This window comes from Martes martes (genome assembly GCF_963455335.1).
Source record: "Martes martes genome assembly, chromosome: 8".
NCBI lineage: Eukaryota > Metazoa > Chordata > Mammalia > Carnivora > Mustelidae > Martes > Martes martes.
This window is the reverse complement of record NC_137895.1, coordinates 427,910-453,557: the sequence shown is the minus strand read 5'-3', so window position 1 is coordinate 453,557 and position 25,648 is coordinate 427,910. Positions and strand designations below refer to the sequence as shown.

Genomic DNA, 25,648 nt, shown 5'->3' with positions numbered 1-25,648 from the left:
CGGCCGGAGGGGTGGGGTTGTGCGGGCCTTAGGGGAGCCCGGGCCCCTCCTCGCGGTCAGGCCCAGCAGAGACCCTCGGTCATGATTCATCCCCGGGTGCCCGCCTGGTCCCCAGGACCACTGGCCGAGCCGCCTTCTGGGGAGGGTCGTGGTTGTAATACTGATGAGCAGCAACCAGGGGGTTTCCTGGGTGGTTAGGGTGGGGAGAGGACACAGGGCCGGACAGGTCAGGAAGTCCCCTGGAGAGGGGACACCGGTGGAGCTGGGCCAAGCATCCACAGTCCTCCCTCTCCAGGACGGAGCTTGACTTGGGGCACAGAGAAGTATGGTGGCTGGGCTGGGGGTTTGTGGCCGGCTGTGTGGGGCCATGGCAGGGATTTCATTTTTGTTCTCAGGCTGATAGGGAGCCCTGCTGGACATGTTCACAGCACGACCGTGGCCACCAGGTCCAGAACGACTGTTGCGTGGTCTGGGTGAGAGAGGCCGGAGCCCAGAGAAGGTGGTGGCGTGGAGGGGAGAGCAGCAGGGGTGGGGGGCAGCAGGTGCATCAGGTGTGAGCAGGCACAAGTGGGGAACAAGTGGGGAACACAAGTGGGGAACACAAGTGGGGAACCTACGCAGAAGAGCTTCCTCCCCAGACATCAGCCCCGGGCCTCAGGACCTTCATCCCCAGCTCCCTTCACCCCGCCCCCCGGGATTCGCGGGTAGCGTCAAAATCAAGACTGCACTCCTCGTCCCCATGTCCACTTCTCCCCTCCACTGGCCCAGGCCACCCTTTTTTGGCCACTTGCTGGTCTCTTGGCTGTACTTCTGAGGTCAGAAGGAACTTCCTACTGTGGTCCTGTCATAGGGGCCAGGGGATGGGTGGGGGTGGGGTGGGGTTCATGCTGTTTGGCAAGCAGTGCACGGTCTTGGGCTGTTTTCTGCAACTTGAAAGGCCGCTGAGGTTGTGTGCGGCTTCCTCCCATCCTTGCCTCCCTGGTCCCCACATTAGGAGGAAAAGGGGAAGTGGTAATAGGAGAGTGGGTCACCCCCCAGTATGTCAGCATCCTGAATACTTGAGGCTGGCCTGTCCTCCCCCACCATGCCTCGCACCCCAACATGCATGCCCAGTGTCTACCCTTCACTGGCCCCATGACAGGACAGCCCCCGGGGATCCCTTCACACTGCTGTCCTCCAAGGGAGGTAACCCCATCTCTGGGACCTGCAGCCCTTCCGCTCTAAGCTTCACAGAATATAGGGGGTCCTCACTGACTCAGCTCTTGCCTGGCTGTCCTGTCCAGTATGGGGAGGGAGGGAAGAGTGGCTTGTGGACGTCCAGTCTGGAAGCCAGGCCTCTAGGTTCCCACCTCCCTGCCCCAGGCACCCGCAGCTTAGCACTTTCCACCTGCTTCTGAACAGCTGAATCTTGGGGAACCTAGCATGGGTCATAACCATGTCATTTGGGGGGTCCTGGGATGGGGGATGTCGGTTGTTTGCCTACGACCCCTTCCTGGTGGGAGATACCACACCCGTCCCATGTGGCTTGAGTGGGGCCGCCCCCTGGGCACCTGGGGCTTATGACCAAGGCCTGGCCTATCCCCAGCCACAGCGATGCCCCGAGTCGAGACGGAGTCTGGGGCTGCCTGTCAGCAGCATCCCCACTGTCTGAGGACATGTTCAGACACATGGAAACGTGTGAGCACCTGGACCCAGCCTTATCTGAAGCTGGCTGGATCACAAAATCCCCTTTCTGCTGGGGGGGTGTCCTTGAAGCAAAAGAGCTCTCTCGGGGCAGGCTCTGACCAGTGTGTGTTTATCAAATGAAGTGGTCGGACATGCTGATGCTGTGTGTGCTTGGACATGTATGTGTGCCCGGTGGCTGCAGGGTGGGGTATCTCACTGCTGCACCCCTGCATGCAACATGGGGACTGGGAGCAAACCCCTTCTCCCATCACCAGAATCCCAGACAACCCCCTCCCTCAGGCACGGGCAAAGACACCCTCACTCTCCCTTACATGGCTTTTCAGCCTTACTTATGCCCTAAGTCATCCTGGGGCTGTTCTTGGGACCATAGGGCTGACCCTAATGGCCCCACAGCCTAAGGAGGGGGGACACAGGCCCTCTCTCCCAGAGGCATGCCAGTGTGTGCTGGGGTCTGCACGCAGCAGTGACTTAATGTGTGCTGGCTGGACCATGTCTGTGAAGTACCCCACCTTAGAAAAGAGGACACCCTCTCTGGGAGCTCAAGGTCCAGACAGTAAGCCCAAGCCACGCCTACCCATCCCAGGGGCAGGACCAGTCACTCGGCCCAAGAAGACAGGCGAGGGCTGTCCTGCCAGCAGATGGCGCAGGATCCACCCAATCCCGGCCAACCCTCCCCACCTCCCCCTCGGCAGCCAAACTTTCAGGATCACTGTCAGCCCCTTTCCCAGATCCAGACCTCCTCGCCTAGGCCTGGGGCAGGGGGGCGGGGCAGGGAGGGTGTGGACTCTGGGGCACATTCTCCTGCCCCCACTGCCACCCCAGTGGCCCAGAGGAACCCCCTGCCCACCTGGGCCAGTGTCCACAGAGAGACCTTCAGCAGGACAGGCCTGGGAAGGCCGGGGGGGGGGGGGGGTGGGCAAGCCGCCAGTCTGCAACCGTCCCAGGAGGAAGCCAGCCGACAGCAGAGTGAAAAAAACAACTGTATTTGATTTATAATTAACAAAATTTACAAAAGGGGGTGGGGGTGAGGGTGGTCCTGGCGGCACTGCCGGGACCCCTCAGACCTGGCCAGGGCCTCCAGGACAGCCTGTCTGACAGGCACCTGGGCCTCGACGTCTGACGTCCAGTTTGACCTTGGAGGTGGGGCCCGGGACAGGGAGTCCACCCGGAGAGGCCGCGCCCCACAGGACAGGCCAGGTGAGGTCAGGAAGGCGAGTACCGCATTACTTCTCCTGCCCCAGCGGGGCAGACAGACATGGTCTGGGCGCTAGGCCCTGGGGGCCGCGGGCACTCCCAGCACACCCCCAGGAGGCCAAACCCAGGGATCTGAGGCGGCTGCTGGTGCTCAGGCACGACCCAGCCCAGCGCCAGGGGCGTAAGGCACGTTCGCGAATCGCGTGGGAGGTGTGACACAGACACCGATGCCGGTGCTGCGTGGGGGGGGGGGGGCTGGTGCCGGAGGTCGCCGGGCGCTGTGGCTCAGGAGAAGGACGTTATGGCCACCAGACGCCAAGGCGAGGGCACCCCCAGGCACCCACATGCGGACGCCCGGGGGCGGCTCCTCTGCTGGTGAAAGGGAAGGGCCTCACCACTGGGCCGCAGGTTCCAGGGGGCTGCCCGACGCCCGACACGGGCCTCACGCACCTGTGCCCAGAGGCAGCGGTGGCAAAGGTCAGAGGCTAGAGGTCTGTGACTTTGTTCTCCAGCGCGGCCGCGATCTGCTGGAGGCGGAAGGCCAGCTGCATCTTCTGGGCGGCGGGATCCTCCTCCAGGGCGTTGATGATCTGAGGGCGGAGGCCATGTCAGATCGCAGGCCAGGGAAGGGGACCTCTCTAGTGCCGCCTCCCCCGGAGGCCACCCCGTACCTCGTCATAGTACTTCTGTGTGTACTGGTAGAGCTGGTGCAAGGCCACCAGGGTGTTGAGGGAGTCCGTATGCGCCTGGGGCACAAGGACGGAAGGGGTCGTGACCCGTGTGCAGGAGCAGATGGCTACAGACACACGGGGTCCCGGGCGTGTCGGAGGGATGTGGGACGGCCACAGACGGGCACGCTCCCCCGTCCACGTGGACACACTGCTCACACAGCCCTCTCCCCAGGGCACAGCCCTCTCCCCAGGGCACAGCGGTCCCACGTAGGGGGCGGCCCATGTGGCCACCCCCCGCCAAGGACAGTCTCCCGCCCTACAGGGCAGGGGGCATCAGGGGAAGGGCAGGGCGGCTCTGTCGGGGCGGGGTCGGTTGCTGCAGCCTCTACGTCTCCTCTTACCCGGGAAATCTCTGCCAAGTGTGTGTTCATGTCCTGGTCGCTGACCTGCACCATCTGTCTGATCCCCTTGTAATAACTGCAAGGGTGTGGGGTGTGGTTAGGGAAGGGGTGCGGCCATGGGTCCTGGGGGCTGCAGGGCCCCCTCCCAGTCACAGGCCTGAGCCACCCCCCGGGGCCCCTGGGTGGGGTCAAGGCTGGGTGCCCGGGTCTGGCGGCGGGGGGGAGCACTCACTCCTCCACCATCTTCTTGTAGGTGGAGATCTCCTTGGCGTAGAGCAGCTTGTTGCTGGGGGAGTCCTGCGGGGGACAGAGCCGGGCGCCCAGCCGCTCAGCACGAACACACAACAGAGAAAAGAAGGGGCGTGGGGGACAGAGGCCCGACCGGGGAGCCACCCTTGCCCAGCCCCAGACGGGGAGCTTCCGATCCTGTGGGCTCCCACGTGAGGCGGAGGCGGGGTGTCCCGGGCTGCCCACCTCCCCTTCTCCCGAGCCCACACACAGCGCAGGGAGCCTCCTCACCTCCCGGCTCCTCGGCCCAGCGCCAGCACCGCGTCCCCGGGCCCTCCAGCCACAGCCACAGCCACAGCCACACCCGGGCCCCCCCCCCCCCCCCCCCCGCCGCCCGCTCCACCCGCCCTCCGGCATCCTGGGCCGCGGCCCCCGCCAGAGCGGCCCGCGGCGCCCACTCACGCGGCTCAGCTTGTGCTCCGTGCGTGTGCAGGCGTCCATGAAGGTCTGGGCGATGACGGACAGGGAGGCGTCCACCACCTCGTGCACGTGGACGTCGAAGACGAAATGCGGGTTCTTGAGGACGTTCACCCAGAACCGCAGCGGCAAGCTGAGGCGAAGCGGCGGAGTGAGGGGCGGCCGAGGCCCGGGGCGAGGGGCCCGCGGGACGGAGCAACGCCCACCTGTTGGTCTTCCAGATGTGGACGGTGTCCTCGTCCTTGATGTCGTGCCTCTCTGCCTGCTCGTCCAGGAAGTCAAAGAAGTATTTCACCGCCGGCGGGACGGCGAGCCCAGGTGCCAGGACGCTTTGGAAGAAGTTGTCCACAAACTGCTGCAGGGTGCCCTGCAGGGGTGGGGGAGGCGCTCAGCACCGCCCGCCCGCGCCGCCCCAGCCCGCGCACCCACGGGCGCGGCGCCCACCTTGACGGACAGCAGGCGGGTCAAGTAGATCTCCGTGATGGCCTTGGTGCGCTCCTTCTCCTTCACGCTGCCCCGCTTGGACCTGCTCTCCTCCACCTCATCCGTCGGCCGCACCAGGTGCCACACACGGTTCTCCTCCTCCAGGAGGGCATGGCCTGGGGAGGGGAGGGAGGGGCGGTGCTGAAGGACAAGGGCTGGAACTCAGCAGCCCCCACCCCGCCATGGCGGCACAGGGTGGGCACACTGGTCCACGCAGACCTCCGGAGCCCACAAGAGCCCAGGGCAAAAGCGGGGAGCGGGGGTACTTACGCTCCCCAGGCAGGTCTGGCTGGCTGTCCTCAGGCTGCTGAGAGACTCCCACAGTGGACAGGATGAGAGTGGCTCCGTCCCGGACCTGGGGCACGCGGTCATGAGGGCAGGTGTCGCTAGGCAAGGAGCCCGGCCCTCCCTGCGCCCAGTGCCCCCCTTGCCCCCACCCCACTGGCACTCACGTTGTAATGCATCAGCGTGTTGATGCGTTTCCATCGGCCTTCCCGCTGAGACGTCAGGTCCAGGTCTGACAGGATCTGGGCTGTAGACCCAGGACGCCACTCTGGAAGGACACAGCCCAGCACCTGGAGCCCAGCGCCTGAAGCCCAGCTCCCTGGGGCTGTCCCAGCACCGCCCCTGCCCAACCAGCCTCTGAGGGCAGGACCCCTCTCCAGGGAACACAAGGGCCTTGCTCACCAAGGACCACACTGTCAGCCCTGGGCCAGCGGGAGCATGGCCGTGCCCGGTACACCTGGTCAATGATCTTCTCCTTGACCTGGGAGATGGTGTCACAGTTGAGGACCTTGACTGGGACGGCGTCGGCCCCTTCATCCTGCACGATCACGCTCACCGTCTGCCGGAGGACACAGAGTGAAGAGCCAGCAATGGGGGCCCTTGCTCTCACTGGCCACCAGTGTGGAAGCAGCCTCTGGGGCCCCCCCACGGCCACACCATCAGGTGGAGCGGGGCAGCTCTGAGCCCCTAGAGCACCCAGGGCAGCGTGGCCTGGCCCTGTCCCGAGCCCCGGCTCCACAGGACAAAGGCACTGGTCGTCTTCCACCTGTGCACACAAGCTCACCACCAGGCACACGCGGACGCCCAGGCCCCACACGGGCCTGGAGCAGACCCAGGTGCCCAGGACACACCGAGCATCTCTCTAGAGACAAGCGCGGGGGACCCACAACCCCTGTCCAAACTCAGCTGGGCCCACGTGAGTCCCCCAACACCATCCAGCTTCTGGGGCTGTGGCTGGCCCAGAGCCCAGCGCCGCTGAGAGCAGTTTCCACACCCCGCCCCAGCCCCCCGGCCCCCGGCCCCAGGGCTCACCAGGGGCGCGTACTCCACGTCATCCCCCAGCAGCCCCGTGTCGTTGAGGGTGTATTTGGCCTTCTTCTGCACGGCGTCTACTGGCCCCTTCTCCACCTGGTGCTTGATGGCCTTGAACAGCTTGTAGAGAGGCTCACCGGCACTGTCCTGGGATGACAGAGGGCAGCTCAGCCATGGGTGGGACTGACCATGCCAGACCCATGGGAGATGCTACACAGGCAGGTGGACCTGTGGGGGGAGGGCGGGGAGAGCACCACCTCCTTCCCCCCCCACCCTGGCCAGGCCACCCAGAGCCCACCTTGAGGTACTGGTAGAGGCAGATGGACATCCAATTGGACAGCATCCTTTCTACCACTGTCTCAGACCTGCAGGGGCCAAGAGGTGTTTCCCGAGGGATCCCTCAGTGCCCTTGGGCCCAGCCGGCTCCTCCAGGCACCCACAGCACGCGCATCCAGGCCCTGGATCCCGTCAGAATGCACGCACGCAGCCTACAGTGACCCTAGTGCTGGACTCCTCACCATCCGCCCCATCCTACCAAGAGCTGACGCCAAGGGGACCAGCAGAGACTCGCGTACCCTTCCTCCCTATCTGCACTGCCTGCATCTGCTGGCGGCCCAGGGGTCACCCCCGCCCCACCCCACCGCCCTCCGCGTGCCCCCGCCCCGTCCCCACGGTCATCCACACACCCCCGCCTCCCCCCTCACACTGCCGCCGGCGGACCCGGACCAGCCCGGGGCCATCCACCCGGCGCGCAGGCCCCGCCCCAGCCATCCACGCGCCGCGCCCTCCGCCCTCCACCCTGCGCGCGCCGCGCCCACGCGCCCGCAGCCCGCACACCTGCGCAGCATCAGCTTGGGGTTCTTGGCCACCACGTACTGCTCCATGAGCTCCAGGAAGAGCGTGCGCATGATGTCCGTGTAGTACTCCAGCTTCCCGTGCAGCGCCACGGTCAGCAGGGACGCAAAGTAGACCTTGGCGCGGGCGGAGAACTCACGCTGGTTCTCCAGGGTGTGGATGAACTGCGAGGGTCGCCAGGCAAAGCCGCCGTGAGCACCTCAGCCCGGTCTCCGCTTGGCCCTGCCCAAGCCGCCCCGCGGACCGGCCCCACTCACGGTGACCAGGAAGGACTTGCTGTTGAGCAGGTTGGAGAACTGGTACAGAGCCTGCTCCACCACAGGTCGCCGCGACTCCGGGATGTCCAGCCGGCCTGTGATCATCACGTCCTTGTCGCCGTCCTTGGAGGGCAGGAAGAAGACGCGGTCGGTGTAGGTCTTGTAGTCCAACACGGGGATGCCTGCCTCGTGCACGTCGTTGGTCTGGTCCTCCATCTCGATCATCAGGTCTGAGGGGAGGCCAGGGTGAGGCACCCAGCCGCCGGCCACCCCGCCGCTGGCCACCCCGCCCACCTCGGCCTTGCCAGTGTAGCTTCTTTGAAGAACGTCCTCACTGCGTTCCAGTCCCCAAGAGGTGTCCTTGGGGACTCCGGGGTCCAGGCAGCCCGAGGACCCCGCCTGCCCCGGCCAGGCGACCCTACCTGTGAATTCCTTTTTGCAGCGGTCGCGCACGCTCTCCTCCAGGCCCTCCAGCTGGGACCGGATCTTCTCGTACTCGCGCTCCGCCTGCCGGCTCTTCCTCCTGTGGGCACAGGGAGGTTGACAGGGCCTGGCCCGGCTCTGCGTGTCGTGCTGGGTGTGCGGCCGGAGGGGCTCACCAGTAGCAGTAGACAGACACGGCGATGACCACCACCATGGGCACGATGACCAGTGGCAGGATGAGGCTGAGCGGCACGTCGCTCACCCTCGTGTCGTACTCCACGCGGCCCAGCACCCACTCTCGGGAGCCAAACTTCACCTACGAGGCGGGGCAGGCTCAGCAGGGCCAGGTGCGGCTCCACCAGAGAACCGAGCGGCACTGGCCTGCCCCGCCCCAGCCGCACCCGCACGACTGCACGCACAATGAACTCCGGCAGGTTGTGGGTCGTGTCCCGCTTCTGCCGCCGCTTCGGGGGCGGCTGCACCTCTGGGGGCTCACAGTACAGGTCCGTCTCGGTCAGCGTCTTCATGATGCAGCGCTCGGCGCCCACGAAGGCCTCGGCCTCGTGGAGCGTCATTGCCTTGTTCAGATTAGTGCCCTGCGGGGGTCGGGAGGAGCAACACAGTGACCGGGAGGGAGGCAGGGCCACCGGGGCCGACTTGGCCCAGACCTCCAGCTGCCTCCCCTACCGACCCCCGGGCAGCGGCCTGTCCTCACCCGGGCATGGATGAGCTTGTTGACCTGCTTCTTGACTCCCCCTGTGAAGTTCTCAAAGGTGGGGTCGGCCACGTACTCGAAGGCACCGGCCTCGGTCCTGAGCAGGGCCCGGTGCCCATCCATCTGGATGAGAGCTGTGAGATTGTAGGCCTCGGGCTCCTCGGGGACCGCGGGGGACGAGAACACGACCTTGGAGTCGTTGTAGAAGGTGTACTCCGTGCCCACGACCTGCAGGCCGAGGCCAGGCCGTCAGGCCCCGTCCCCACCCCGGCACTTCCCGAGGGGGCCACGCTGGAGCAGAGTCGCCCGCCAACACCAGGACTGACCGTCACGGGCTGCAGAGGCCCGGCCTCCCGCCGCCGCCGCCAGGACTGCAGGGGTTCGGCTATGACCACCATGGCGAATCTCTGCACGAGGCTGAAGCCCTGCCCCGTGACGTTGATGCTGCGGCCGCCGCTGGGGACAGGGGTGGGCAGCGCCTGAGCGGGCCCGGCGTGGCGAGCCCGCTCCCCCACCCAAATTCCGGCCACACGGTGAGCCGGCTGGGGGAGGGCAGGGCCCGGAGCCCCGACCCCTCTCTGCTCTGGGGTATTCGCGCAGCTCTGAGACAGGGTGAGGGGTCAAGCTCCGAGCACAGGGCCGCGGGCATTGCCGTCGCTTGTCACAAGCGGGGGGCCCTGCCCACGTGGGACTCGAGGGGGAAGCGGATCTGGGGGTGCAGTGGGTTCTCTGATGGAGCGGCCCCATGACGTCCTCACGAGCCTGGTGGGCAGAGGACTCCTGGGAAGTAGCGGAAGGGGGCGGGTGTGGGGTGGGGTCCCCCGGCTGGGGAGGAGAGGAGGCCACACCTGACAAAACTTCGCAGCGGTTCAAAGGCCCGCAGCACTGGGTTCTCGCGGTAGATGAAGACGACATCAGGGCTGGACACCCGGGAGCCGCCATAGTAAACCTCCAGCGGCAGCTCGCCCAGCACGGGCTGCGGGCCGGTCACACACTGGAGCTGGGCCCCGAACTGCGTCCTGGGGGAGGAGGAGCCACTGTCAACCCCAGGCCCAGGCCGGGGTGGGGGTGGGGGTCAGCAGATCAGGCTACTCCCACTGCCCACTCCGGGCCAGACTGAGGGCCATAGAGCTCCAGTCCACAGGTGACACGCACACTTTACAGGGGACGTCGTTGAGGGTCACCCGTACGTCCTCCGCAGAGCCTGTGTCCAGGTGGGTGCCGCTGATGGTCAGTGTGGTGCCCCCTGCCTGGGGCCCCTGCTTTGGCTCCACGCTGAGAGGCTGGGGCTGCTGGAAGGGCAACGGACGCATTCGGATCGGGCTGGGGCGTTGGGGACACGACCCACCCCGCCCCATGTCAACACACAACCCCCAGGTCAAAAGGCCAGGCCCCTACCTGGTAGGTGAACTGGACGTGGGCTGGCGAGTGGCCCAGCTTCCCGCTGACATTTACCACAACTCCCCCCGTGATGGGCTCCGGGGCTGCCTCGACAGCGCACACGATCCTGGACTCCCAGACAAGGCAGGACAGTCCGCAGTGGGTGTGCACATCCTGGGCACCCACACATGTCTGCCTCCCATCCTCCTCCAACCACCCGGTCACCTGCGCCCCCAGCACAGCCAACGCCGCCCGGACTGCAGGCCAGCCACTCACCGTGTGGACACGGAGTAACGCTCCGGCTCAAAGACACAGTTCTGGCCCGCCACACTGACCCTCTTGACATCCTCTGCTCTGACCCCCAAATTGGACCCAAGGATGGTGACTCGGATGCCGCCGCCCAGCGGGCCCGTCTCAGGATGGATCTGGAATTGGCAGAGCCCAGCTGACCCAGCCGCTTGGGCGGGGGAGGGGTGGGGGCAGCGGCCCCGCCGAGGTCCTCCCCGCCGGGCAGGCGCAGGGGCTCACCCTGGTGATGACGGGCGGCGGGCACTCGGAGGTGCTGTTGCTGCACAGGCCCTCGTACACGCAGCGGCCCTGCCCCACGCACCACACGCACTTGTATGCGGGGTCGGCCGCCAGGCACAGGCTGCAGTCGCTGCGGCCGAAGGAGCAGCTGTAGAGGGTAACTGCGAACGAAGCGGCCAGGCGTCACGGGGGTCTCCCACTTCCTGCCGCCCGGCCGCGCCCGAGGCCCGCCCCGCCTACCTCGGAGCTTGCTGTCGACATTCTTGCCGTATGATTTGACATACAGGTGCAAAGGCAGTGTCTCGTTGGCGTCGTGGGACAGCTGGGGGACACGCAGGGATCCACTGTACTCCCCACTCCCACCCCTGGGTCTGGCCCACGGAGTCCCCCCCACGGCTGAGGGGCAGCAGGGGGAGGCCTCCAGGGGCAGCGAGCCGCAGCCTCAGACAGATGATGGTCACTCTGATTGCAGGGAGGTGGGAGGACACACAGACGTTCCAAGGCGCCCCCAGCCCCCGTGCACCCCTACCCTGCCTGCGCCCCCAAGACCCTTCCTCGGGATCCAGCAGCCTGGCCTGCCTGCCCTGGGAGCCGTACCTTTGGGGTCCGAAAGAAGAAGGTTCCTGGCTCCTGTGCGCTCACCGGCTCCTCAAACTTGAGCAGGTCACTGCCCACGTACAAAGAGGACCCCTGCGAGGCAGTGTGGTCAGGACCCCCAGACAGACCTCCCATCCTGCCCTCCCAGCCCTCTCTGTGCCCCACGGCCATCCACCGGGCTGACCCGGCTGCTCCTGGACGTGCCCGTCTTGCTGAGACCAAGAACACGGCCCGCTCCCCCCTCACCAAGGAGCGGCCTGGTTGCCCGGCCACTCAACGCCCCCAGCTTGAGACCCACTTGTCTCCTGCTCTCTGCCTATGTTCTCAAGGCCCATTCGAATGCCACCACGTTCTGCTGGCCTCTCTGCTGCCTTCTGTCCCCAGACACACACGGAGCACCTCCCTTGCGTGCTGGGTCCCAAGCCCAGGGAAGCTCAAAGGTGCACCAGGCACCTGGACTTTGGTTTTGCAGGAAAATGGTCTGAAGGAGCCCCGTGGACACTCCGTCAGCCCCCATGGCCCCTGCTGGGCCCCCAGGCCCATCTGCATTGGGCAGGCCCTGCCCCCAGGCCAGCACCCCACAAGCCCCTGCTACCTTCACTGTGTCCAGGTTCTTCCCCTGGAAGGTCACATCCGTCTCGTGATTCATGGGGATGACCAGGGGGCTGGGGTTCAGGAACTGGGGGCAGTTGTCCTCCTGAGAGAAGAAAGCTGGTCAAGGGCCGCGTGGCCACGGCCAAGCAACGCAGCTCCCGCACGGTGTGCACGGCCCTCACCATGTGGGCACGGACAATGCCCTCCTCAGGGTTGGGGGAGGCCTCCCGACACTCGTGGTAGCGCAGGTCCCACTGGCAGGTCCAGCGGTTGCTTGCACAGGAGACGCACCTGGGGGAGAGGGCGGTGAGGAGCGCGGGGCCCGCGGTGGGGGCCGGGCGAGGGGCGCACCGGGCCCCGGGGGAGAGGGCGGTGAGGAGCGCGGGGCCCGCGGTGGGGGCCGGGCGAGGGGCGCACCGGGCCCCGGGGGAGAGGGCGGTGAGGAGCGCGGGGCCCGCGGTGGGGGCCGGGCGAGGGGCGCACCGGGCCCCGGGGGAGAGGGCGGTGAAGGGCGCGGGGCCCGGAGCGGGGGCCAGGTGACAGGTGCGCCAGGCCAGCAAGACACTCACGGCAGGTTCTCCGCCAGGCTCATGGCCTCCCGGCAGTCGTAGAAGGGGTACAGGTGGGAGGTGAGGAAGATGCTGCCGCGTCTGAAGAGGAGCTGGATGTTCACAGCCACGTGGTCTGCAGACAGAGACCAGGACGGCATCAGGTGGGGGCCTCAGCGCACAGCGTGAGGCTGGCGGGGCGGGGGCAGGGCAAGCGGGCACGGGGCCTCTGCAGCCAAACCCTCGCCCCATCGGAGCTCCCACAGGCCCAGGGGGGAGATCCCTGGTCTGGGACTTGCACTGGGCTCAGCCAGGCCTGCCCGTGCTCTCAGATCTCGGCTCTAGAGCCGGCTCCCAGAGCTCTGTGCTCCTGTACCCTCTCTCCGTCCCTGTAGGAACGAAGGCTCGTGGTTCCTCAGTGTCTGGGGCAGTGCACCTTCCAGGCCCCTGCCTGCACCAGTGAGCTGTCCTCGGAGCCCCAGCCATCTCAGGCCGGACAGGGCTGGGGAGGCGTGAGGGGCCTCTGCCTGGACAGCAAAGCCCAAAGCTGGGCACCCCCGTGGTGCCAAGAGCACACGGCCCCCTCTCCCACGGCTCCAGGGCCCTCCACCTCAATCGACCGAGGCAGGGGGGTCTCAGCCTCAGGCTGCGCCACTGGGACCGGAGGTGCCCACCCAGCAGCTGCGTGGGGCCTCACCTTGGCCGGGTGGCGTGTCAGGAATGGTATGTGGGGAGTTGCAGATGACGGCATCCCCCTCCACGCGGGCCGGGTGCGTGGGCGAGTCACCAAAGAGGCACAGCAGCTCATCTTCCTCGCTCAGGGCCGGGAGGGGACTGACAGTCAGCTGCACCTGGGGAAGGGCGCGGCTCACACGAGGACCTCTCCGCGCAGGGTACACGCTGATCCCTTGGAAAAGACTCCATCGCACTGGGAACGGGGCCCCCCAGGTCACAGGGGCCAGGGAACCCAACAAAGGAAAGGCTCCCTTCCTCAGGCTCAGCGCCCAGAACCCAGGCCAGAGAGAGAGAACACGCTGCGGTTCTCCCCGTGGACCCAACAGCCCCAGGCCGGCAGGAGCCCTGCGCAACCGCACCACGCACCTCCCCCTGGGCCCGCCGGCTCATGTTCTGTGGCTGCGCCCCGGTGACGGCTACACAGGACTCGTCCCGGCTCCACAGCCAGTGGCCACTCTCCTCGGCCCGTGAGCACTCGGCCCTCCTGGTGCATCTAGGGGGCAGGGGGTTGCTTCAGTCCTGGGCCCTGTGGGCCACACCCCCAGGCCCCCCGGGGCAGGGCTGAGACCCCTGGAGTCCTGGGCACTCACCGTCCCTCGATGACGCACCAGCCGCAGTAGGGGTCCTGAGAGCTGTGACACTGTTCGCAGGTCGGGTAGCTCAGACAGTCCTGCACGGGGAACCGGAAAACCTGAGGGCAACAGGACGGTGAGCGGAACAACGGCAGCCACGGGGGCCTCTCTGGCCCCGGTATTCCTGGGGTCATAGGCTTGATCCCACCTTTCTCTCTGAGCTTTAAAAGCCTGATACCAACGCAAGGCTTACTGGCGAGGGTCCAGAAGCAGTTGCCCTCCAGGCTCTGGTGGGCCTGCCCTGTGGCTATCGTTGGCCCCGGATAATGTGGGGTCCCAGCTGTGGTCCCTCCCCGTGCCAGCTCAGGCCCTTTACCCCACTCCCCCTGAGAGAAACCTGGCCGACCTGGGTACTCCCAATACCAACTTGAAGGGCTCTTATACCAGCCCCCCAGTGGACTGGGGGGGCCTCGCCCATGAGCCCTGTCTGAGCTCAGAGGGCTGCACAGGCCCCTTCTGTCAGAATGGAACTGGGGCAGGGCCACAGACAAAAACGAGTTTCAGACAAGAGGAAGGCGCTAGGGAGACACGGGATTAACGTGCCCGTGGGAACTCTTCCCGTCCTCCTCCGCACCTCTCCAGGGTTCTGACAGGGGCCGGGACCACCGATGCCCCTCCCCCAGGGGCTGCAGAAGCCCACCTTGTCCTGGGTCATGGTGTAGAGACTGGCCAGATCCGGGGACAGCACCAGGTCCCGCTTGATTCTCTTGTTGATCTCCACTAGGACGGAGCCGTACTCCGCAGAGCTGCCGTCCGGGGCAAGGTACACCTGCGGGGGCAAGGGCAGGTGTGTGAGATGGGGGTCTTGCGTGGACGGCCCCCCCAGGGAGCAGCCCAGCCCAGCCCAGGCCTCACCTTGAGGACCCGGCCATCCGAGGTGCCCAGGAAGGCAACAGTGTGGCCGTGCTCAGCGGTCACCACCACAGCCGTCAGGTTCAGGCCACCACGATGCAGCACGGCCGTTGCCGTGAGTCCGTCTCTGCTGCCCAGTGGGTAAGGCAGGTGCTCAGAGCCACACGGGAAGCTCTCACTGGCGGCCTGTGGACCAGGGGTCAGCTCTGGGCACAGATCCCCCAGCTCTGGACGCCCTCCCCATGAGGTCTCCCGGGACATGCAGTCCCCACACATGTCCCCAGGACCAAGGGCCACAATCAGGGACACCACCCAGGTAGGCCCTGATGCACGCCCGACACCCAGGCTTCAGGCTCAGCGCCCAGAGCCCAGGCCAGAGGGAGAGAACATGCCGCGGTTCTCCCCGTGACCCCCCATCACCTGCCTGCTGGACTAGGCCGAGGGCAGGGAGGCAAACACCAGGAAAGAGCAGGGCCCACGGGTGGGACCTGACACAGTGACACGTCACACACACACCCCCTCTAGCCAGGCCCTCCCGCGGTGGGGGGGCAGTGGCAGGGACACACCCACCGGCAGCAACAACACACAGACCCACACGGACACCGGTGAGCCCGGCCTCTGCGAGAAGGTGCTGAGGCCACATACCGGCCCGTGGCCACCACACTGGATCTCGCCATGGAAGGGCTTGTAGAAGGTGTCGCGGCCCACGTCCCGGGTGCCCGTGTAGCAGGCGTTGCGGCTGGCCTCCATCTTGGCATGGACCTCGTCCAGCGGGTACAGGCAGAGGCCTGCGTGGGGTCCCCCACCGCTCCGGCCATCCCTACTGAAGACTGCGTACAGCACCCTGCTGGCGCTCAGCCCGGCCACAGAGGCCGCCAAGCAGGTGCCGAAGGCCGGGGTCTGGGGCTCACTGGGGTCGAGGCACTCCAGGTCCATCTCCAGGTAGGAGTAATAGAAGGGGTCCTGCTTGCACATGCGAGCCAGGAGCGTGCGGTTTCGGGGCGGGTGCTTGTCCTGCTGGTTGAAGACGAAGAAAACGTAGAGACCGTCCTCAAAGGCGGCCACGAATTGCTGTGTGTTGGTGGACAGGTATCCGGCCTTGTAGGTGGCGTGGTCGGTATAGGCCTCGAAGGCCTCCCTACCCTCGGCCCGGTCCAGCAGGCGGGTGCTCACAATGATGCCGTTGTCGTGGGGCCCATTGCCTTTGCCCACGAACAGAACCCGCTCGCCGCCGGGGCTCGTGGCGCTCACCAGCCCCACCGTGGCCACACTCTCATCGTTGCTGGCCACGAAGGACTTCTCGCCGCTGCCGTCCTCGTAGAAGAGGCGTGTGGAGATGTTGCTCAGGGCGCGCAGGGCACAGATCCCCTTGAAGAGGCTCCCGCACTCGACGAGGCGCTTCCCCGGCGGGTCGAGCAGCAGCAGCTGGTTGACGTTGTCGGTCTGAACGGCCTCGTGGCACTGGCTCGGCTCAATGGGCGGCGTGCACTTCTTGTTGTCCAGGGCCGGGCCCGTGGTGGCGTGCTGCTGCAGCCGCAGGTCCGCGCTGAGCTGGTAGAGCGCGTTCACGGCCCCCGCGTACAGCACGCCCGACGCCTCGTCCACAACCAGGTGGTTCAGCTCGGTGTCGCTGCGGAAGACGTCCAGCCTGCGGGGCCGCAGGCCCGCCCCTGTGCCCACCAGGCCCAGGAGGGTCAGGGCCCAGAGCTGCAGAGCCATCACCCCTCGCACCCTGGGGGGAGAGAGAAGGGTCAGGGGAGCCCGGGCCCCGAGGAGCCACCCAGTGCAGAGGACGCGTCCCCTCGAGGGCCTCTCTAGACCTGCCCAGGAAACCAGAACAGAGACCAGCGTGGGTCAGGGCCACGGAGGAGGCGCCAGGAGCATCCGGCCCTCCTCGGCCCTCCTCCACATCTGGCCAGGACCACCTGCCCCCCTCCTCTCCAAGGAGGACGACGCCCAGTCCTCCTTAAGAGGTTCAACCTATAACCCAACCTACTGACCAGAGCCCGGCCACCGCCACTAAGTAGGACAGGTGCGGGGGTGGCTGCCCCCAGCACGGCCATGATCTCATCTCCGGGGTCTCAAAGCACCTGCAGACGTACCTCCCAGGGAACGGAGCACCCCATCTAGACAGTGTCCGGGCACTCACGCATGCGTCCTCCCCACACCTCGAGGCCCCGGGGCTCCGTGAGCCCCAAGCACGAGCCCAGGCCGACAGGGCACAGGGCACACCCCTGCCTAGCGGGTGACTTTCCACAGATGGTCAGCCTCGTGGGAGACAGAGGCTGATGAAGAGGAGGAACCGATGGTGTGGCCACCGAAGACACATACACACTTTTTTTTTTAAAGTAATCTCAACAGCCAACATGGGGCTTAACTCACAACCCTGAGGTCAAGACTTGCACACTTGTCTGACACACGCATTTACCCCAGCCTAGCCCTCCCTCCCCTAACCTCGGGGCTCCCTCCCCCCGGTGAACCAGCAGGTTCCATCCGCCCTGCCTCCGCTCTTCCCAGGAGACCCTCAGGTGTGGGACCCTGGGAGGAGTTTCCAGAACCCACCAGCTCTCTGAGAGGGGGAGAGCCGGCAGTCTACAGGGGCATGCTGCCCGCAGGGCTGGGGCTGGGCGAGCCGGTGTGCAGGGGTCCCTCCGAGAACATGTTCCTGGGTGTTCCTGCGCGTATGCAAGCCCGCACATGTATCCATGTATGTAAGGGATGAGCTGCTAAGGCCATGGTGAGACCAAGTGTCCCCAAATTAGAAAACCCAGAGCCTATGTGGTTCTCCTTCCCCGACTCAGGGACACAGGGATCTCTGGGAAACTCAGCCAGGGCCATTCTGCCTCTAGGCCTCTTCAACCTTGGGGCTATCCCAGACCTCCCAGCTTGCTGACCCTGCTCCGTCCTGGTCAGAACCCCCGGTACCACCCTCTGCTGGCACCCCCCCAAACTGCCCTCTCCAGATGCGGGCATGAGCACTCAGGGCTGTCACCCTCCCTGAGCACGCCCATGACCGGCATGACACTTGTGGCCATCCTGCCCCTCCCTACGCCTGAGTGGGGCAGAGAGGGCAGAAGGGACGGGGGGACCCACCCTGGTCTCCCAGACTCCCCAGAACAGCCCGCGCTGCGCTCGCAGAGGAACTGGTTCTCCCTCCGTGGCCTCCCCGGACACGCTCTTGCCTCTCTACTACCCTGCTGACATCCTGCCTTGCCATGTGTCCTGTTCCTCTCTCCCAGGAAAGCAGAAAAGCATCTGCTCTGCTCCTTGGCCAGAGGAGACATTTCTCTGGAGCACTGGCTTTGGGCAAAGCTGTGTTTACTGGAACGATTCTTCCGTGAGTCGTCCGTCAAGCTGATGTCCTTCTCTGCTCGGGCCACGAGGAAGCCCCTGCCCAGCGTGGCTGTTCGCCGTCCCCCTGGCATCCTGCCGTTCTGAGTATCCACAACCTTCCCCAAACCTCTTGAGGAAGTACAACCAAGAAGCAAGCACTGACAAAGTCCTCTCTACCGCAGGGTCACGGCGGGGCTCCAGCCCGAGCAGGACACAGTGGCTGGGGAAGATGCCCCCTCAGCAGGGCGGCCGCTGCCCCTGCAAAGAGCCCCCACCTTGTACTGGAGTGCAAAGCTCTTGCCCGGCCCCCAGCAACCTCACCCATGGGTGAGCTGGAGGATGTCCAGAAGGGGAGACAGCAGGGACCTGGTAAGGAACCCCTGGCTGCCTGGGGCAGAAGGCTGGGCAGTACCAGGGTGAAGTGAAGGCGGCCCAAGGCAGGGCCGTAGCAGGAGAGCCAGGGAGACGGTTGGGGATTGAGTCCGGGACAGGAAGAGTTCACCAGCCCTTCAGGGCACCCCTTGAATGGTAGGGGGTCCCTTCTGCCCTGCGGCTCCGGCGGGGAGGAGAGCGCCATTTGGGAGGTCCCCAGGCGCGAGCCTGACTGTCCCTGACCCTGAGACTGCGCAGAACCAGGCGCGCCAGGGCCTGGCCCTCCCTCGGGCACCGGCGGGTACAGTCACTGCTGCCGTCCCTCCCCGTCCCTCCCCGGGAAGGGACGCGCCCAAGGGCCCGCCCCCCCCCCATCCCCCCCCATCCCCCCCCCCCCCCCCGCCCTGGCGCGGAGCGCCGTGTCGGGGCCCAAAGTCCACTGAGTGGCGCCGGCGAGGGCGAAGGGAGTGTGGGCGTGAGCTTCCCGGGCCCTCCGCTTCGGCCCAGGCTAGCCCTCCCCCACCCGGCCCCGCTCACCCGCATCCCCGCGTCGCCGCGGCGACCCCGGCCCCTCTCGGCCCCTCTCCGCTCCCACCCGCCTGCTGGAGCCCGGAATGAATGGAATGTTCCGGGGGCCCAGGGAGGGAGTGCAGGCGGGGCGGGGCCGGGGCGCGGGGGCGGGGCCGGAGCCCTGGCCACCCCGGCAGCAGTCGGCCCCATGTGGACCCAAGGAGCCCAGGGCCCCTCTGCTGGTCTAGCCAGTGGGCCAGGACTTGAAGACACAGCTGACCCAGTGGGGGAACTCTTGGGGCACTCCTGTTCTAAAAAAGCTTGTCCTGGACCCTCCCTCGGCCTGGTCCTCTGCCCCAGAGCCCCCCCAGGTCTGGCACACCAGAACCATTCAACCAGTACTGGGTATGGCATCGAGGAGAGCTGGCCCAGATCCCGCCACCAGCATTAACACTGGTCCCGATGCCATGCAGCCTTCCGAGCCACCCTGTGCCACCCACCACCCCCACTCCTGCCCCAGGAACCCCGGGGTGGTGGGCAGAGTGACTCAGATCCCAGTGTTCCAAACTCATCCCCACCCCAGACTGAGCCCAAGTCATCCAGGGTGGCAGGAGGCACCTGGGTCACTCCAGAGGCAGCAGCTCCCCCCACTCGCTTCCTGGATAAGCAAAGCCTCAGGTGACCTGTCTGGCCAGGTCCCAGAGCGAAGGGTGACCCACCTGACTGGGGAGCTCAAGCCGCGGTGCGGGAGGCGCCAGGCACAGCCGGCGAAGCTTCCTGCCGCGAGCGCGCGCTCCTGGGACGGGCGCTTCCTGTTTTGAAGGCAGCCCCGGGACCCCTGGCTCACCGGGACTGGCGGGGATTTCCTTAAGGGCATCGGACAGCCTTCTTCCTGGCTGAAGCCCGGAGGTGCACTTCCAAAAAGTTGCACAGACTCTGGCCTGTTGCTGGCCCAGAACAATGTCTGGACAGGCACTCCTACTCAAGCCCGAATTCCCAATCCTTGTGTTCCAGAATCCAGCTCTCCTGCAGGTCCCACTGTAGAGCCTGCCCTCCCAAGGAAAGCTTGGTCTTGGAGCACGGGGGGCAGGGGGTCGGGGGACTGGCTGGCAGTGGCTCCCGTGGGCAGGACACCTGGTTTGGGGGTTTTAGTTTTAAGATTTGAGAGAGAGAGAGAGAGAGAGAGAGAGACTGCACACACACGCTTGGGGAGGACAGAGGGAGAGGGACAGTGTCAAGCAGACTCCGAACTGAGCACAGAGCCTGACATAAGGCTCAATCTCACGACCCTGAGCTCGTGACCTGAGCTGAAATCCAGAGTCAGAGGCTTAATCGACTGAGCCACCTAGGCGTCCCAGGGCACCTGGGATTGTGCACACTGGGCCCAGTCAGACCAGAGCCTCAGGGTCACCACCCACAGCCAGTGGAAGGCACCCCAGCCTGTCTCTGCGGCTGTAGCCCCCCACTGCCTTCCCCAGGTGGGGCCCAGCCTCCACTCACCGAGGCTCCAGTAGTCCAGCTCAGTCTCTGCTCTGGGCCAGCATCAAGATTGTCTAGGAAACAAAGGAGCAAGAGTGGTCTCACCACAAGCCTGGCCTGCCTCCACCTGCCTCCTCTGCTCCATGTCTGGGGGGTGGGGAGCAGCTGCAGTGATCCCACCTGGCATCTGCCATCCTTGAGCAGGAGACCCCCAACACCTTCTGCCTCCTCCACCCTGCCCCCATCACAGCCCCTCCCGCAAACACCAGCCTCTGGGTCCCTTAGTCCAGCATCCCAAGGCACACACACCCACTTGAGCTTTCCAGAACACAAGCCTGACACATCCCTCACTCCACTCAAAAAGACCCGGGGAAGAAAAGGGTGAGAACAGCTCCCTTTCATTAAAAGTCTGTTGGTACCAGCTGTCTTTTTTAACCTAGATATATATTTGATTAAACAGTAAATTGCTTTCTGAAAAACAAGTTCTACTTACTAGCTGTGTGACCCTGGGCAAGTTACTTCTCTTTGCCTCACTTTCCCAACTGTAAAACGGAGACAGGCATAGCGAACTCCCCCAGAGTTTGTAAAGACTAAAGGATGCATTCAAGAAAGCCTCAGGAGAGCCTGTTACTCTGTAGCACTCAGGGAAGCTCGCTACTGTAGCCTATCATCTTCCAGAAATACCCAAGTCTATCCGCCTGGGAGGCCTGTCGAAGGATACTTCTTGGCATGGTTGAGGATGATGAAAATGTAACAACCACCCAGCCGCCAACCAGAGTACCAGCCCCAAATCCCGGAAAAAAACAAACAAACAAAACAAAACAAAACAAAACAACCAGGCCCACACAGGGGGGTGGTCCATGCTGAGTCCCACAGAGCCTAGACATGTCAGGGATGGCCATGGCACTGGATCCCATGTGTCTCCATGGGTCTGTGTGTGGACATCAGTTTAACTGCTGAGAAGTTCTGGAACCTTTCTTTCAAACTGAAAATAGTAGTAAAGCCTGGGGGCAAGGAGGAAGGGACTGGGATAGCAAAATAACTTCACTGACCAATTTTTTGAAATTTTTTTAGTGGGATATATTCACCTATTTCCTAAATAAGAAGGGGTATGTACCTAATAATAATGACTGCCCCCCCCCCAAGCCCACCCCCTCCAGCTCCACCCTGCTTTAGGATACGGCTTTCTGGACTCAACCATCTTTCCAGGCCAATCCCAGACCCTCCCCACATCCAAGCTTCAGCCACTCCTGCATTCCCACTTTGGCTCCCAGACTGGCTGCTTCCCCACCCCTCACCACTGTCCCTCCAACACCTTCTCCACAAGGCCCAGGCCCTTCCCATCCCCATCCCACAGTGTCCTGGGCAGGACCTATGGCAGATCCAAGGCAGACCAGCTGGGGCAAGGAGGGCAGGGCAGCACACACCTGAGCACAGGCCGAGGGGTTCAGGGCCCTGGATGCAGGGATGAGGGATGCCCTTCTGCCACAGGGACTGAACGCAGCCTTTGGGAAAGGAGCAAGGGCCACTCCACAGGCAAATTCAGGGGCTAACCCCCTGGGCGTCAGTATGATGCAGGCTCTTGAGAAAGCGGGGGCTGCCCTGGCCTGGAGGCTGTGGCCGGCGCAGGTGGAAACTGCACTGGGGTCCACAGCACACGGACCTCCCCCCTGAAGGGACAGCATGCCAGCCTCCACGTGCCCCGATGCCTGTCTAGCCTCTGAACTTCAACCCAGGGCATGACTTAATCCCCAGCCCCCAGGCAGGGTGTGTGTGTGTGTGTGTGTGTGTGTGTGTGTCTGTCTGTCTGTCTTGTCTTGTCTTGTCTGTCTGCTGCAGGCTTCCAGGGACCTATCTTCCGTGACCCGTCGACCATGCTGGGTCCTACTCTCAGACCCTCCCAGAGGCAGCCCATTGATTTCTTCTCCCAACATCAGGCTCCCCCAGCCAAAACCTCCTGCAGAATGAAACCTGGATCCCTCCAAGTCCTGGGGCCTTTCCTAACTCAAGGATGCCTCTCAACCACCCAGTGCTGCCCCCAGCTTTTCCCAGCTTGTCCATCTGTCTCCCAACAGCCAGGCTTTCTTGCCTCTCAGAAGGCCACTCTCGCTTCCCTCAGAAGGTGGCCACTCTTCTGTGCGACCGCAGGCCACTGAGGCCATGGCTAGCCCTCCAACCCCACAGTCACACACCTCCAGCACTGCCACACGGAAGGGCCTCAAGGGCACAACTCTGGAGCCAGACTTCTGGCTCTTATTTTTAAGTTCTCTCTACGCCCAACGTGGGACTTGAACGCGCAACCCCGAGATCAGGAGTTGTGTGCTCTACCCCCCGAGCTAGCCAGGTGCCCCCGGAGCCAGACTTCTCTCTGTTGGTCTCTCTCGGTCATGCGGGTTACTTACCAAGCTACACCATGCACCTGTTTCCCCATGTAAAACGGAAGTGATCACAACATCGATCTCCATGAACTGTTGCAAAGTGTAAGCAAATCCATGTGTGGAAATCCCACGGCTGTGCCTACAGTAGTGGGGTAGTCTGGGGGCCTCTGTGATGTCTCCCCCACACCTCGCCCAGAAGACTACCCATCCCTGAGAATCTTGAGACACCCACCCTGACCTGGCCCTGTGGGACAGTCACTCATGCCGTGTGGTCTACAGTCCGCTGATGGGCCTACCAGGAACACATCTGAACACAGGAGCTGGCCGGATGGGCACCTGCGGGCCTGAGTGCGGTCAGCCAGGAAGCTGGTGGCGTCACAAATGGAGGGGCTGAACACACAGGTGCCCCCGAGCTGATCCCCAAGCCCCCGACACAGGGCGCTAGTTCCTCCCCCAGGAGAGCGCTGACAGGAGACAGGCACTGTGGGGGTGGGGGCAGGCCTCCCCTCCATACCTGCCCCGGAGCAAGAAGCAGTGTGAGTCTCTTGCCAGATGGTTCCCTGTGGTTCCCCACAGGTTCTAGCTTCCTCTGAGCCACGGACGCAGGGCGCCTTGCCCTACCCCAAGAAGGTCAACAGAAGGCCCCTAAGGCGGAAGGGCCCTCACTGCAGACCAGCCTCCCCTCCAGCCCTCAGCCCCGCCGGAGGGAAGGCTCTGGCTGGGGAATGGGCCCAAGCCGGGCTTCCTTCCAGGCCACCGCTCTCCAGTAAACCCAGACTTCATCAGAACCGCACACAGCCCCCAGGCCCAGCAGACGCGGGGCCCAGCTTGGGGGCAGCCCCCCGCCGGGCCAGCCAGCTTGGGGGCTCCTGACAGGAACCCGGATGCGGCGGGATAGGACAAGAGGGACAGAAGAGGGGCCCAGGGACCAAGACGAGGGCTCAGGCCCCGGCAGACAAGGAGAGCGGGAGGATCTGGGGGGAGGCTCGGGGCCAGGTGGGGACAGACAGCGCCCGCCGCCTCCTCCCCCCGCGCCGTGCGGAGGCCCGGGAACCCCCCGTCGGGCGGGGAGCCAGCCTCGGGGCGCGGGGCGCCACGTGAGGAGCGGGGAGCCGCCCCTCCCCCGCCGGGCAGCTGGCAGCCAGGGGACCGGGCCGCAACGCTCCGACGGAAATGCAAATCTGCAATTAGCGGGCGCGTTAAACAAATCAGAGGAAACAAAACAGGCCGGAGCGCCGGCAAATCCGAGCCTCGCTGTTTCCAAAACAAGCGCGAGGGAGGGGCGCGGCGGCGGCGCTGCCTGCCCGGGTCGGGGGCTCCCGGGGCGCCCCGGGCCCCCCGCCGTCCTGCGCGCCCGGCCCCGCCCGCCCGGTGACCCCAGTCGGAGGTCGGCGGGGGGGGGGGACGGGGGGTGCTGGGAACCGCCCTGGCGCGTCCCCGCCGGGCCCCGGAGCCCACCGGTCACCCGGAACGGCCCCGCGCCCCGCGGACACCCTCGGCGGGGAGCACGTGGGCGGCGCGCGAGTCTCACGGGGACCCCAGGACGCGCCGCGGGTCGGACAATGACGGCGGCGGCGGCGGTCACGTGGGCCCCGGAGCAGCCGCCGCGGAGCGCTCACCTGGCGTCGGGCTCAGCCCAGCGCGCGGCCGGCCATTACCTGCCTTAGGCCTCCCGGCCCAGCGGCTCAGGCCCGGGGCTCGGCCTCCCCCCTCGCCGCCGGCCCGTCACGCACCAGCCTGGCCCAGGCGGCAGCCCGCATGACCCCGACCCGGGCGAAGGCTGAGCTCTCCCGGCGCAGGCACCTAGGGCAGGGGTGGGGCGTGGTGGGGCGGGGCGGGGCTCTAGGGACAGCCTGACGTCGCAGCCCCAGACTTGCGTCAGCGCCACCGGAACCTCCCACAGGACCCCTCTTCACCAGCCCTGGCTCCTGGGGCCAGGTTCCTACCTGCCTAGACTGTGGCCTGACTGCCCACCCCCAGCCTGGGTTGGGGGGAGTGACCAGCCTCCCCAAGTCTGCACTCTGGCTCCTGGCCTTAAGTCGCCACTGGCTGGTGGCAGTAAGGAGGTCACAGGCCCAGCACCCAGGGCTAAGGAGAGTGTGCCCAGAGAAACCCCAGCCCCTTCTGCTCCCCGCCCCCTCCCACTAGCCTCCCACTCAGGCTTCTCATGCTCCGGTCCCCACCCCCCCATCCCCAGCATCGAAGTCACTGCTCAGCAACTCTAAGGTCTGAGGTCACCATCACCAGGGTTATCTGTACTCAGCCCGTGCCCTCTGGCGTCTTGCTCAAGAGAGCCTGGGCGTGTGTGCTCCAGCCCCGACCCTGTCTGTCCCTCGTGACTGTCCGCGTACACTGCGATCCCCGTGCTGTCGGCGAGCTGGCCACTCTCTGGCCCCACTCATTGCACCTAACCCTGTGGCCAGAGGGCTCAGAAAAACCCAAGAACACAGTTTCAGTAAATGACACTGCGTGGACCCTGCTGCAGTCCCTGCCTCCTTGGCCTCCCAGGCCCTCAGGACAGGGGTGGGATTTGTTAGGTTCTGATGCCTCCCTGCCTGAGTCCCAGCCACCGTGTCCCTCCCTGGGCATGCTTAGGCCCCTCTGGGGTGGCCCCAGGTCCCTCCTCTGCACAGCAGTCCTTGAATCAGAACACTCCACAGCACAACACTCCAGTGACAGCCCTGCGCTCCCGGGGAGCCCAGGCTGGGGCCCGCCGACCCCTCCCATCTGCTTGGCCCAGAGCCCCAAACGGCCTCCTGTGTGCCCCACCCGCGGTGTGCTGGAGGCCCGGGACTGCACCTCCACGCCCGGCTCGCGCGTGGCCTCAGTTAGTACGTGAACCAGATGCAGGGATGGGGCTCGCCCAGAGGCCCGTGTGGACACCCTCCTGAGAGAACTCTCCAGTGGCCAGTCTACGGCAGGACTGAGAGAGAGACAGAGGGCTTGAGAGACGGGGACGGGCAGATGAAAGGCTGGGCCAGCTGGGGGTCGGACACTGTGGGA

General features: G+C 65.4%; 1 protein-coding gene across 2 annotated transcripts; it reads right to left on the bottom strand.

The window, feature by feature from the left end:
* Positions 1–2,653: 2,653 nt before the first annotated feature.
* On the bottom strand, positions 2,654–24,403 carry PLXNB2 (plexin B2). 2 transcript variants are annotated; one of them, XM_080810175.1, is made up of 37 exons: positions 24,265–24,403; positions 20,289–20,341; positions 15,219–16,305; positions 14,577–14,759; positions 14,362–14,490; positions 13,680–13,780; positions 13,456–13,582; positions 13,052–13,205; positions 12,376–12,490; positions 11,989–12,097; positions 11,808–11,909; positions 11,213–11,305; positions 10,856–10,937; positions 10,616–10,776; positions 10,364–10,512; positions 10,106–10,214; positions 9,863–9,999; positions 9,556–9,726; positions 9,034–9,163; positions 8,708–8,935; positions 8,412–8,588; positions 8,169–8,308; positions 7,992–8,092; positions 7,570–7,799; positions 7,295–7,476; positions 6,756–6,822; positions 6,458–6,604; positions 5,828–5,984; positions 5,593–5,693; positions 5,411–5,495; positions 5,102–5,256; positions 4,864–5,024; positions 4,643–4,790; positions 4,185–4,249; positions 3,953–4,028; positions 3,552–3,626; positions 2,654–3,470 (listed from the first exon to the last, which is right to left on the bottom strand). In XM_080810175.1, the coding sequence occupies exons 3-37, from the start codon at positions 16,290–16,292 to the stop codon at positions 3,366–3,368; spliced, it is 5,526 nt and encodes a 1,841-aa protein (XP_080666301.1). In that variant the 5' UTR covers positions 16,293–16,305; positions 20,289–20,341; positions 24,265–24,403; the 3' UTR covers positions 2,654–3,365. The 2 variants fall into 2 exon arrangements, with proteins under 2 accessions (XP_080666301.1, XP_080666302.1); XM_080810176.1 differs by having other exon boundaries at positions 24,304–24,378.
* Between the last annotated feature and the right edge of the window lie 1,245 nt (positions 24,404–25,648).